Source organism: Vipera berus (genome assembly GCF_964194415.1).
Source record: "Vipera berus genome assembly, chromosome: 10".
In the NCBI taxonomy this organism is placed as follows: domain Eukaryota; kingdom Metazoa; phylum Chordata; class Lepidosauria; order Squamata; family Viperidae; genus Vipera; species Vipera berus.
In genome coordinates, this window is record NC_138213.1 from 462,670 (window position 1) to 474,804 (window position 12,135).

A 12,135-nucleotide genomic window follows, 5' to 3' on the forward strand; every position below is an offset into this window, starting at 1 on the left:
ACCAACGAGCGGAGCGTGGGGAGCAGAGCGGCCGCATGAGTCGGGGGGGGGGGAGCCAGCGGACACGCGGTACTTCCCCTGGCGTCAGTGCCGCTCTAGCGCGTCGCTACTCTCTGGCCGGGCTCAGCATGGCGCCCGTGGAGCATCTGGTGGCCGACGCCAGCGCGCTCCTTCGGGCGGCGCCGCTCCAGGTACCGAGAACGGGGCGGCGGGGCGGGGGCGGGGTCGGACCGGGCTAACCCGCTGTTCCCGCAGGAGATCGGCAGGCGCGTCTACACGACCCGGGAGGTGCTGGCGGAGATCCGGGACCGGGCGGCGCGGCGGCGGCTGGCGGGGCTGCCCTTCCAGCTGCTTCTCCGGCAGCCCTTCCCCGAGCACGTGCGTCTAGGTGAGTGCCTCCCCCCGCCCCGTCCGTCGACCCCCTCCCGCCGCCGCCTCTCGCAGCCCCCAGGAAAGCCTCTTGTGCCCGCAGTGACCGAGTTCTCCCAGCAGACGGGCGACTTCCGCAGCCTCTCCGCCGCCGACATCCAGGTCCTGGCCCTGACGCTGCAGCTGGAGGCCGAGCACGGCGGGGGGCGCCCCCTGCGGACGGAGCCGCGGCCCCAGGTACCCCCCCCTTGCGCCGAGGGCGATGCGGGCAGCCGATCTGCTCGTGTGAGGAAGAGGGATCGGTGGGGAAGGGGATGGGGAAGGGGATGCCGGGCTGGACCCGGCGCTGCGGCTGCTGCCCACTCAAGACTCCCCGTGGCCTGAACGTTGCAGGTACAGCTCAGCTCTACAAACCGCCACCCTGAAGCACCGGTTGATGTTCCTGGCTTCCATGTCCCCCCTAAGGTAATTGTGGGAGTTAGCCACTCCGAGCCTCAAGTCTGTCTCCGTGGTGGCAGGAGAACGCCTTTCCTTCTGCTGATGCTGTGAGAAGCCCTGGTGCTAAGCCCTGACGGGAGCCTCTGCAAAAGCTCTGCCCTCCCATTAACCCTCCCCAAAGGCAAGAGGCTGGAGGATGCGGAGAAAGGGCTGTTTCTTTGCCAGTTACTGGGGACAGCAGCTGCCTTGACTGACAGGTGCTGCACAGGACCGGCATCAATTGAGATTCATTTTGCTTTGCACTTTCAACCCCAAGACAAAATGCCCAGGGAATAAGACGATCCCTTTGGTAGCGGAAACAGATCCAGGAGATCCTGTAGCACTTGCAGAGACTGAGTTTTCTTCTTTCCTGTTCTGGAGGAATCCTCTGCCAAACATAGAGGAGGACCTGGAAGGCCTGTTGGTGAGAGATCCACTGCCTCCCTTCTCACACCACTGGGGTGGCTGCATGACTGGCACAGACAGGATTCCTTGACTCCGTGAACTGGGCAGGTACCATGTGCATAGATGCTGCCCAATCCTTCTGTCCTTCACAGGAAGCGGACCCTCTTCTGTTAGAGGCAGGGGACCCTGAAGGCCAGGAGAGTAGTGAGGAGAGCAGCAAGGAAGATGGCTGGATCACGCCAAGGAACATTGAGCAGATCCAGCAGAGCACTTGCTGGGGCAGTCAGCCTGCCAAGGTGCAAGTTGGCTGCGTCACCACTGACTTTGCTATGCAGGCAAGCAGGCGCTCTGTGAAACCCGCCAGCCCCCTGTTCATCCCTGTTGGGCCTTGCCGTGATCTGGCTCCTCCTGACTTGCCTTTTCCTTGTCTCCCTCAGAATGTTCTGCTGCAGATGGGGCTACATGTGCTGGCATTTAACGGCCTGCTGATCCAGCAGGCCCGCAGCTACATCCTGCGTTGCCATGGTTGTTTCAGGTATGTGGGTTACAGGTGCACAAGCTGGCTACTGGCTGGGAAGCCGTGGGGCATTCACGGGGCTTATGTGCTGCTCTCTAGGACAACCTCAACAATGACCCGGCTCTTCTGCCCCCACTGTGGGAACAAGACGCTGAAGAAAGTGGCCGTGACAGTGAAAGACGATGGCAGCTTCCACCTGCATTTTTCCCAGAACCCCAAAGTCCTGAACCCACGTGGCCTCCGGGTGAGTGCCCCATCCTGGTGGTCTGCTTTTGCCTCCCCTTTCCCCTCTAGTGGAGGCTGCTTCTCCTCTACTGCCCCCCCCATGAGAAGTGCTGGGCTGGGAGCAGCTGACTTATCTTAGATGACCACTCCCTGCTTGCTAGCCCCAGGCCAGAGAACCAGTTGGGCAGAGCAAGGCTGCTCAGGGCTCTTGCAAGCCAAGTAAGGCCACTGCTTCCAGCGGGGTAATGGCCTGCCGGGCTTGTCTCCACAGCACTCTCTGCCGGCTCCTCAAGGAGGCAAGCACGCCAGTAATCCCCATCTGACGGAGGACCAGCGCTTCCCCCAGCAGCGGCTCTCCCGCAAGGCCAGGCAGAAGACCAATGCCTTTGACCCTGATTACGTGGCTGGAGTTTCTCCTTTTGCTGAACATGACATTCATAGCCGGGCAGCCAATCTGCAGATCCGGGATGCAGCACTGGGTGCAGGCAGAAGGCGCCTGAACCCAAACATGAGTCGCAAAAAGTTTCTGAAAAACAAATGAGGGAGCGAGGCCAGACTCAGCCCTCTGGCCATAGGTGAAAGGGCTGTTGTGAGGCAATCCAGAAAGGGCTGCAGGGAAAGTGGCTTTTGGACAAAGTTGACTTGGACTCTTGAGAAGCAGAGCAACAGTATTTGAAATAAACCCTGGTTTTTCTTCAGTTTTGGCTGTTTCTTAGATATGGAGAAAATAAACTTGGCTTCTTTCAAGTGATGCTTGGTGTAGCTGATGGAAACTTCCCTACAGAGACCCTTCTCTGGTTTCTGCTGTGGTTAGACAGCCCAAGCAGCAGAGAGGACCATCATTCGCCTTCCTTTTTTTGATCAACAATCCAGAATGGATTTAGATGGCTGGAGATGGGCCAGTTTGGTGTTACTGTTCTTCAGAGATGCTCGAGGTACGCTCCAAGATGCTTCAGTGTAGCAATTCATCTGTCAAATGTGCATCTTGGCTTTCCTAACATTAGCAGATGCTAGAAACCTCCCTTGGGGTTCTGGCTCTAGAGGTATATATGATGAAACAAATCCTTCTGGGAAACTCAGCAAATTTGTTTGTCCTACATTGTTTGGTTTTTGTCCCTTGAGAGATCACTTGCAGACTGAAGAAAGGAATTAAGCTTTCTTCTTCCAGCAGTTTCCTGTGAAAAAGAATTTTTGCAGGCTTGCTGTGTTTCAGCAGTTACAGGTGGTTAAATGCACAGAATCTGGAAAATGCCCAGTTGCCTGGGTTGGTGTGCTGGACTTTGAACTCCGCAACCGCTTCAGCCTAAAAAACAAAACTTTTCCCGTTGCTTTTGTTCTGACGGGTCTTGTGTGAGCTCAGGCCACAGAAGCCCACCAGAGTTGGGTGCAAAACTAGTAAGGCTTTGCAGGGGCCACTCCAGCTTCCTGGCCATCTGGAAAGGACACACCCTCACCAGACAAGTCTGATAGGATTTCCTGCCTGGCTCTCTTCCCTTCCTCCTGATCTTTGTCCTGCAATGAGTAAGGAAGGTGACCTTGAGGGAAATAGGCCAGGAACGTGTGGAAGGCAAACGCCTATCTGGTCCTCTGGACTGTAAGGAGGACAGGACAGAAAGCCTGATCAGAGTCTCTTACATCTCTTAATGAAGTGTAGTTCTAGTCTTCCTCTGGAGTTGGCTTTCTCGCCTGGCCTACCTAGTGGGACTGAACAGTGAGTGGCTTTTGTAGTACAATTTGGGCTTGAATATTTGAACTACCAGCTCTAACCAATTCAGCTGATATGGGTGGTTATGTTATGATTTTTACCTCTGAAGGACAAGCTGCAGATGTGTAACAGTAGTCCTTGACTTCTGACTGTAATTGAGCCTGGAGGTTATGGTCATAGGTTGTGGCTGTCGTAAAGCGGGTCATCACATGGCAGGACCCTTTTGTATGACCTATTTTGTGGTGATTAAGCAAATGCAGTTGTTAAGCAAACCTATTTGTTATAGATCCTTTTTTTGCTGAAAACCAGAAGTATTTCTGGCAAAAAAGTAAATGGTGACTGCAGGGCCATATGGGCCATTGCAGGCATAAGCCTGAAAGCTTGGAAGAGGAAACCTTTGGGCCTGGGGACTGTCTCAGACTGGGCCCTTTGGAGGGACGGGGGAGGTGTTTCTGTCTTCACTTTGAAGTGAGACTGGCTGGGCTGTTGTAGCCTTCGGTGTGCAGGTTGCTCTGGCCTGTGTTCGATTCCAAGTTGCAGGGCCAAAAGCCGCCGGCGTCCCCTTTGCCTCTCAGCTGACGGGAAGGGGTTTTGCTGCACTGAGATGCCTGTGGCACTCTTTACCTTCCCACCTATATGGAAATCTGGCAGCAGAAATCTGTTGTCACTGAAGCTGCTCCTGCGTAACCTGGTGGGATGTTTCAGTGGGTTGAGGGCAGTGGGGGCCAGTGGGTGGAGCACCCAGAGTAGGGCCATCTTTTAGCTGGCAGGAAGCCACCTGTTTATGGTGGACAAAGGCCGTCTGGGGCCCAGGTTCTCCTGTTGTGGATACCAGCATGGTTGCCACCCGCGGCCTGTGATCCGGGAGTCCCGGGGGAGCCGGTGCCTCCTTGTTTTAGTGCACCCGGAGCGGTTCCTTCCAGGTTCTATCCCAGCTGTCCCCCTTTGAAGGAGACGGAGTTAGTGGGACCCCAGCTGGGAGCCAGCCATCGAGGCCGAGTGGCAGCCGCATTCGAGCTGCTGGTCCCGGGGCTAATCGGCCACTTCCGTCCTCGGGGACAGGCGTCCTAAGCACGGGAGAGCGGCACCCTTAGCGGGGAAAGGGCGGCCGAAGAGCAGAGGGTCTGCTAAGGTACCCTTGACTCGGGAAGCCCAGCCTCCGACGGGAGAGGGAGCGAGGCGCGGGGGGGGGGGAGCGCCGCCCCAAAGGCCGGCGATCGTAGCCGAGGCGGGGTCTGCCGGGCCAGTTTGGGAGCGAGCGCCCTCTGGACCTCGACGCGCTGCTGCTCTCCGCCGCCGGCCGCTGCTAAAGGCGCCTCCGCGCTCGCTCGCTCGCTCGCTCGCTCGTCCTGCCGCCGCGGCGCCCTCGATCCCGGTCCATGGCTGGTAAGTCTCCCTCGCGGCGGGCTCTGTCGCCCAGCCGCCGCCCCTCCGGAGCTCCGCCGCGCAGGGAGCGCTGGAGCGGCCGGCGGGCTGCGGCTCTGCCCGGGGCGCCGCTCCTCTGGCTGCTGGCGGCGGCTGTGTGTGTGCGCGAGCGAGCCAGCCGGCGCCTTCCTCTCCCTCCTCCTCTTCCTCTCCCGGCAGCGAGACGGGCGCTGATCGTGCTGGCCCACCAGGAACCAGCCTCCTTCAACCACGCCATGCAGCGGGCGGCCGTCGAGGCGCTGGAGGGCGCCGGCTGGAGCGTCGCCGTCTCCGACCTCTACGCGCAGCGCTTCGACCCGGTCCTGTCGCGCGCGGACTTCGCCGGTACCGACCCCTCCGCCCCGCCCCGCCCTTGCCCGGCGCGCTCGCCGCCGCCGCCGCCTAACTTGCCGCTCGCCCCGCCGCAGGAGACGCCGACGACCCGCGCAACCTCAACTACTCGAAGGAGGCCGGGCTGGCCTGGAAGGCAGGCCGCCTTCGCGGCGACATCCTGAGCGAGGTGGAGAAGCTGGAAGCCGCCGACCTCGTCCTGTTCCAGGTGGGCTCCCCTTGCCGCGCCTGGCGCCCGCCCAGCCCCGATCCCTTCTCCGCGCGGCCGGCGCACCTGGCGCCCGACACTCCGGCGTCGTCCGGGCTTAGCCGGGGCTCCGCAGAGCGGGTCAGAACCCGGCCAGCCCAGGTGCCGGATCGGGGGCTCCGCGCGCCCGGCCCTGCTTGCCTGACGCCGCCCGGCCCTGCTTGCCTTCCAGTTTCCTCTCCATTGGTTCGGCCTCCCGGCCATTCTGAAAGGCTGGTTCGACCGGGTCCTCGTCCAGGGCTTTGCCTACTCCTATGACGCTATGTACGACCAGGGGCCCTTCCAGGTAGGCGGCTGCGGGCAGAGGGGAGAGCTGGCCCGCCTTGGCTGGGCAGGCTTCCAGGAAGGAGCTGCAGTCCCCACCCCAGACGGAAAGGAGGGGGGCGGCAGGCAGGCGTCTGCTCGCCAGCCCAACTGGCATCTTGCTGCTGCCGTTTTCTGGCCCTCAGCCTCAGTGCCGTCCGTCGCTAGGGGCCGTCAGGAACATGGCAGACCAGAAGAGTCTGGCAGCAGTGGTGGCCACAGGACCCTGCCAGTTCCTCTCCCTCCAGGGGGAGCTGGGCTGGCTGCCGGGCCTGACTGTGCTTTGCTGGCCTGCAGAAAAAGAAGGCCGTGCTGTCTTTCACCACTGGCGGGATGGGTTCCATGTACACCCCAGCAGGCATCAACGGAGACATTAACATCCTGCTCTGGCCAATACAGGTGAGGAAAGAAGACAAGGGAGCCAATCTTAGGAACAGCTCACTTCCTGAGGAGGGGGATGGGGATGTTGCTTAGCCTCTTCTTGAAATACAGGCCTCAGGGGCATCTCAGGGGTTTCCAAAGGGAAGAAAAGTATTGTGTGCATAGGGCGGAATGTAGTCCAAAGTCTCAGGAGGGAGGGGCTCTTCCCAAGAGCAAAGAGAATTTCTGGTGTGCAGGAAAAGGGCAAAGGTGGACACACACACAACATTTCACAGGTTATTATCTACTAGTTATGCAGGCAGTTGGTTTAGTCTCTGGCGACATTTCTGTCTATAGTTAAACAACAATAACTACTCTGAAGTTAACTGCTCTTGGTTCTGTGAACCTGGCAAGATGTTCAGGGTATGGGTGGTTCTTTCAAGACAAAATGCTAAGATGGTGCATTCGCCTGACTCCCAGCAAGCTTTATGGCACTTATGGTTCTCACCCATGCAGAGTGGCACCCTTCATTTCTGCGGCTTCCAAGTCTTGGCTCCCCAGATTGCTTTCAGTATCGGCCAGCACACTCCGGAGAATGCCCGCTCCCAAATCCTGGAGGATTGGAAGAGGAGACTGACAGCCATTTGGGAAGAGGAGCCTCTCAGCTTTGCCCCAAACAGCCTTTTTGAGCTGAATTTTGCTAAGGGCTTTGTGCTGAAGAAAGATGTCCAGGAAGAGCAGGAAAAGGAGAAATACGGGCTGACTGTTGGCCAGCACCTGGGGAAGCCATTCCCACCAGACCAACAGACCAAGGCCCAGGAGAAGTATTTGTCCCATGGGGAAGCTGTGTAGGATTGCAGTGACCGTGAACCCCCCTCACCACCCCCTCCTAGAAATTAGCAGGTGCAGGGAAGGGGGCCTCTCAGCTGGGCCTTCCTGAGCAACTGCTCAGCCAAGGCAGTGTTGGATCATTCAGGTAGGTTTTCCACCCAGCTCTGTTCTTCCTCTTGGTGGTGTAATTGTGGGGTTTGATTGCCTTCAAGGGCTGCCTGCCAATGGGATTAGAGGTCTGCTAGCACTGCTTCAGCATTCACGTTGCCTAAAACCTGGGAGTCTTTTCTCTTTGCATATTAGAAAAAATAAAGTTAACACAACTCAGGTGGCTAGAAAGGCCCAACAGAGGCTTCACTTTCTTAGGGTCTTGCGGAAGAACAGGGTAGAACAACAGCTTATGACCCTCTTTTACCGGTCTACTATAGAGAGCGTCCTCTCGTATGGTACTGTGGTTTGGTATGCTGGTCTGACAGCCGCAGATAGGAAAGTATTACAGAGGGTAGTGAGCACAGCATGACATTGTGGGCTGTTCCCTGACACCACTGGATGACATCGCCAGGGCTCGTTGCCTTGGAAGAGTGAGGAAGATTCTCAGGGATGACTCACACCCTGGACGGTATCTCTTTACTCTCCTACCATCCGGTAGGAGATATAGGAATATAGCCAGCCGTACCAACAGGCTGAAAAATAGCTTTTATCCGTGGGCTGTTAGGCTTTTAAATGGGACATAATCTTATGCAGAATTGACTTGGGAGGCCGGTGTGTGGTGTAGTTGGTTCACATAGTGTGGTGGGATGGAGGGTTTGTTGTCACTGTGTGTTGGGGGGAGAGAGCACAGGGGGGGGAGGCTCAGCTAATCTCAATGTACACATGTACTTTGACAATAAAGGTTTATTATTATTTAGGATGCCATCAATGCCTGCTTTTTAAGCTCCAAGTCTAGCTGCTGAGACTAATCTGTCACATGCTAGGTATGAAGTGATAATTGCCCATCCTTTTCTGTCTGTAAATGTTCTTAATGAAATAAAAGCCCTGAATATGTACGTTGCCAATGTTCTGTGATTATTTGATTCTCTTTTATACATTCTTTCAGTGAGGTCTTGTAGGTTGCTTTAGAAATGGCCATTGGCCTTGCAGAAGAGACATGCACAACCAAAAAAGCAGAGAAAAGCCAAGTCCCCTTAGCTGTGTGAGACACAGATTGATTGACTCAAGTTTCAGAATGCAGAATAGAAGACATTAATACAGAGGTGAGACTTTGTATGGCCTTCGATCACATCTAAAATCTCAGTGCCCAAACTGCATCTTGGGGTATTCCCATTTCTAAACACATTATGGGTTATCAGGAACATTTTTCAGTCTTCACTCCATAAAGCAGAACAGAGAGTTCCATCTCTGTTCGCACCTGCCATGTTGAAAGGCAAATCACAGGCCATGTTCAGAAGATCATCAAGCCTAAAGACTTTATTCCCACATAAAGGTCTCCCTCCCCCACCCCATTTGCCAAGATCTGCACTTCTCCCAATGCTGTTCCCAGGGTAAGCATCCCCAGACAACCCCAAAGCTTGTTGAAGAATAGGAATAGAATAGAATAGAACAAAACAGAATAAGAGAGTTGGAAGGGATCTTGTAGGTCATCCAGTCCAACTCCCCACCCAAGCAGGAGTCCCTATACCATTTCTGACATGACAATCCCGGAATACCAAGCATGCAGCCCAAAGTGGCCGTCTGCTGGAGAAAATGAATGCAACAGAAAAAATGAGGCTCTGGAATGAGTAACATGGTGAGCTTCTTCCTGCAGTCTCAGTGTTCTTCAGCTTCTGAGCCTGAGAAGAAGGCACTTTGCAAAACTCAAATGGAAGATGTTGGAAAGAACAGCACGCCAGTTATACATTATGAAATGAAAACTTTCAAAGTTTTATTCTGGACTGCAGCTGTGTACAGAAATATAGTTGCAAGTATACAAATGTCCCAATAGAAGCAAAATATCTCTTTAATATTCAACAAGTTATCACAGAAGAGCTAAAAAACAAATGCAAACCAAGTACCCCACCCAGCCCCTTCAATAGAATAAATTGAAAATTGGTTATCAGTGCTCTGAGAAACCCACCGACACAAGCCAGGGATACACAAATGCACAATGGGCCAAATCAGGCTACATTCACATTGCAGGGTCTGGAAGGGGCTGCTCAATGGCTGCTTCATTTCTGTCCTGCTCAAAGCAAAGCAGGAACACAGGAAATAAGAGGAAGGAAAGCCGGGGGGGGGGGGGCGGCACTGGCAGCCTGTTTCCCATCATCCAAGCAGCTTCCCTTGTAAGGTGACCAACACTTGGGAAGCTGGGACTGAGAGATGCAGGGAGAGCATCTCTGGCATTCACAAAGCTTCTGGCTCCAAAGAGATTCCATTTCCAAGCCAACAGAACCAATTCTGAGCAGCTGGAACAGCCCAAGCCAGCTGCTGCATTTAGGGCAGAGAGGAAGGGACGATCAGCCTGCTTATTGCTTCAGGACACGCAGAAGTGTAGCTGAAAAAGAATTTGGTGCTTTGAGAAACCGCCTGCTTACTATGACTGAATCAGGAGCTGCTTGCAATGACTGGGGGCCACTCCCACCTCGTGGTTTTCAAACTGAGAAAGAAATAGCTCTCTCTCTCTCTCTCTCTCTCTCTCTCTCTCTCTCTCTGTGTGTGTGTGTGTGTGTGTGTGTGTGTGTACGTTTTTGAGTCAGTATTGACTCCTGGCACCTGCTTGGACAAGTCCCTGCAGTTTTCTTAGCAAGATTTCGTTCATGGTTTGTCTCTGCCTTCTTATGAGGACAGAGAGTGACCAGCCCAAAGTCATCTGGCCAGCTCTGTGTCTATGGTGGAACTAGAACTCAAAACCTCCAGGTTTCTAGCCTGAACTCTTAACCACCGGAGCAAACGGCTTTCTAGTGAGACATCACCATGTCTAATATGACTTGCATGTTATTTCAAGGCAATTAAGGTATAGAATAAAATTAAGAAAGATTTATTAAGAAAGGAGAAGTTGCAACTCTCACAGCTTGGAAGAATTTCTGTGACAACAATAAATAACTAGAATAATGTTTTTATTTCAAAGTATTTTGAAAAATACTTTTAAATAGTGGCAAATAATTTTATCTAGATTTGTATGGCATAGCAAGAAATCAAGGGTTAAATACAAAATTCTGTAGGATGCAAGAGATAGGAAGCATTAGGATTGCTCGATTTTAAATTGTACTTTGGACTCTTAATTTGGATGAAAGGATTGGTCTTGCTGAGAAAAAAAAGAATGAAATAAAGGGTCATGATTTGAGGCTTGTTTGCTATAGATTCTTATTGTAGCATAACATTGTGGATTTTAATTATGTGAAAAATAATGTATTGAGAATATGGAATAAATACGAACACTGGTTGGGCCTGGAGATACATTTACTGACCTTAGCAAAGAAGCATTCTATAGAACACAAACAGCCAATATGGAGAAATAGCTAACGTGGGACCTATTCATACAGGAGGACGGAGAAATTAAGATGAAGAGAGCAACTGAACTCAAAGGGATATAGCTTTCAATGGTCTAGATACGTAGAGTTAAAAAAAAGATAAATGGAACTGAAAAATATAAATTGGAATTTGAATTGTACAGAAATGATGAATATATAATAGGAAAAATGTATAAACTTTTGTTAAGATTTGAAATGGAAGATGAACAAGTTTGAAGATAGCATGACAAAATGGTTCATTAATTTTGGATATAATATAGAGATTGATATTGGGATAAAATCTGGGTAATTGGTGTTAAATTTACATTATGTTATAAATATAAGAGAATTTTTTTTATAAAATGATGTATTATTGGTATACGACACCAGAAAAGTTATCAAAAATATAAAGGTATTTCAAAGTAGCGTTAGAAATTTATAAACATGAGGGGATATTTTATCACGCATGATGGACTTGTGAAAAAGCCAATACACTTTGGATACAAATTCACATGATGCAAAGAATCTTAAAAGATTAATATTTCAAAACAACTAGAACTCTCTTTATTCAGTCTTATGGAAAATGAATTAAGAAAAACTCACGGCAGACCGATCTTATATATGGTAATTGCAGCAAGTTTATCATATGCACAACTATGCAATGGAAGATTAATGAAATCCCCACAGTGGAAGAATGGATTGTGCAAATGTCAGAATTTGCAGAAATGAAAAGCTTGTCCTACACACTGTTTAGTCATTTAAAAAAAACTTTTTGAATGACTGGAAACCTTATGGACTTTTCACTGAATAAAGAAATGAAATTATGGCTTATGGGTTTGAAGATTAAGCCAGGCTTGGACTAAATAAGAGATTGAGGGATTATACATTTTATTATACTTCTAAGGAGGGATTATTAAATAAACTACCTGTTGAAAAGAAAATTGGAAGTCTTTAAATTTTTTTCATTTCCTTCACTTTCTTTTTTCTTTCAATTTGCCTTTTATTCTACATGTAGTCCTCAACTTTCCATTGCTAAGGATGACAACTGTTAAGTGAATCATGCTCAATTTTCAACCTTTTCTGCTATGGTCGTTAAGCCAATCACTAAAGTTGCTGAATGAATTGCAAGGTTGTTACCTGAATCTGGCTTTCCCCATTGACTTTGCTTGTCAGATGATGGCTGCGAAGATCTCAAAGGGGATCTACTTGACCCCTCAAAGGGGATCTACTTGACCCCAGGACACTGTAACTACCAGACCTACATGCCAGTTGCAAGTGCTAGAATTTTGATCATGTGACCATGGGAATACTGTGACGATGACTGTAAGTGTGAGGATCTGTTGTAAATCAATTTTTCCAGCGCTCCTGTAACTTTGGTCATTAAATGAAAGGATGTAAGTCAAGGACTACCTGTATGGCAAAATTCTTACTATAAACTTTAAAAGGACAATGTACT

The 12,135-nt window shown here is 51.5% G+C and overlaps 2 protein-coding genes across 10 annotated transcripts; both read left to right on the top strand.

The window, feature by feature from the left end:
* Window positions 1-46: 46 nt before the first annotated feature.
* NOB1 (NIN1 (RPN12) binding protein 1 homolog) lies at window positions 47-2,744 on the top strand. Of its 6 annotated transcripts, XM_081336234.1 has the most exons (9): window positions 48-191; window positions 256-388; window positions 473-606; window positions 763-834; window positions 1,124-1,270; window positions 1,404-1,586; window positions 1,689-1,786; window positions 1,868-2,012; window positions 2,265-2,744. In XM_081336234.1, the coding sequence occupies exons 1-9, from the start codon at window positions 129-131 to the stop codon at window positions 2,532-2,534; spliced, it is 1,245 nt and encodes a 414-aa protein (XP_081192360.1). In that variant the 5' UTR covers window positions 48-128; the 3' UTR covers window positions 2,535-2,744. The 6 variants fall into 6 exon arrangements, with proteins under 6 accessions (XP_081192358.1, XP_081192361.1, XP_081192359.1 ...); XM_081336232.1 differs by having other exon boundaries at window positions 47-191; window positions 256-606; XM_081336237.1 differs by lacking the exon at window positions 1,124-1,270.
* A 2,067-nt stretch (window positions 2,745-4,811) lies between these two features.
* On the top strand, window positions 4,812-8,244 carry NQO1 (NAD(P)H quinone dehydrogenase 1). Of its 4 annotated transcripts, XM_081336067.1 has the most exons (6): window positions 4,812-5,084; window positions 5,283-5,447; window positions 5,531-5,661; window positions 5,873-5,986; window positions 6,301-6,402; window positions 6,880-8,244. In XM_081336067.1, the coding sequence occupies exons 1-6, from the start codon at window positions 5,078-5,080 to the stop codon at window positions 7,213-7,215; spliced, it is 855 nt and encodes a 284-aa protein (XP_081192193.1). In that variant the 5' UTR covers window positions 4,812-5,077; the 3' UTR covers window positions 7,216-8,244. The 4 variants fall into 4 exon arrangements, with proteins under 4 accessions (XP_081192193.1, XP_081192192.1, XP_081192195.1 ...); XM_081336066.1 differs by having other exon boundaries at window positions 4,812-5,447; XM_081336069.1 differs by lacking the exon at window positions 5,283-5,447.
* Window positions 8,245-12,135: the final 3,891 nt, after the last annotated feature.

What these genes read in the sequence shown, in the direction of transcription:
- NOB1 (XM_081336232.1), top strand. Translation starts at nt 129, where the DNA reads ATGGCGCCCGTGGAGCATCTGGTGGCCGACGCCAGCGCGCTCCTTCGG. An exon ending in GGACGGAGCCGCGGCCCCAG is followed by an intron (nt 607 to 762) that starts GTACCCCCCCCT and finishes TGAACGTTGCAG; the next exon opens with GTACAGCTCAGCTCTACAAA. An exon ending in AGGACCTGGAAGGCCTGTTG is followed by an intron (nt 1,271 to 1,403) that starts GTGAGAGATCCA and finishes TGTCCTTCACAG; the next exon opens with GAAGCGGACCCTCTTCTGTT.
- NQO1 (XM_081336066.1), top strand. Translation starts at nt 5,078, where the DNA reads ATGGCTGGTAAGTCTCCCTCGCGGCGGGCTCTGTCGCCCAGCCGCCGC. An exon ending in GTCGCGCGCGGACTTCGCCG is followed by an intron (nt 5,448 to 5,530) that starts GTACCGACCCCT and finishes GCCCCGCCGCAG; the next exon opens with GAGACGCCGACGACCCGCGC. An exon ending in CCGACCTCGTCCTGTTCCAG is followed by an intron (nt 5,662 to 5,872) that starts GTGGGCTCCCCT and finishes CTTGCCTTCCAG; the next exon opens with TTTCCTCTCCATTGGTTCGG.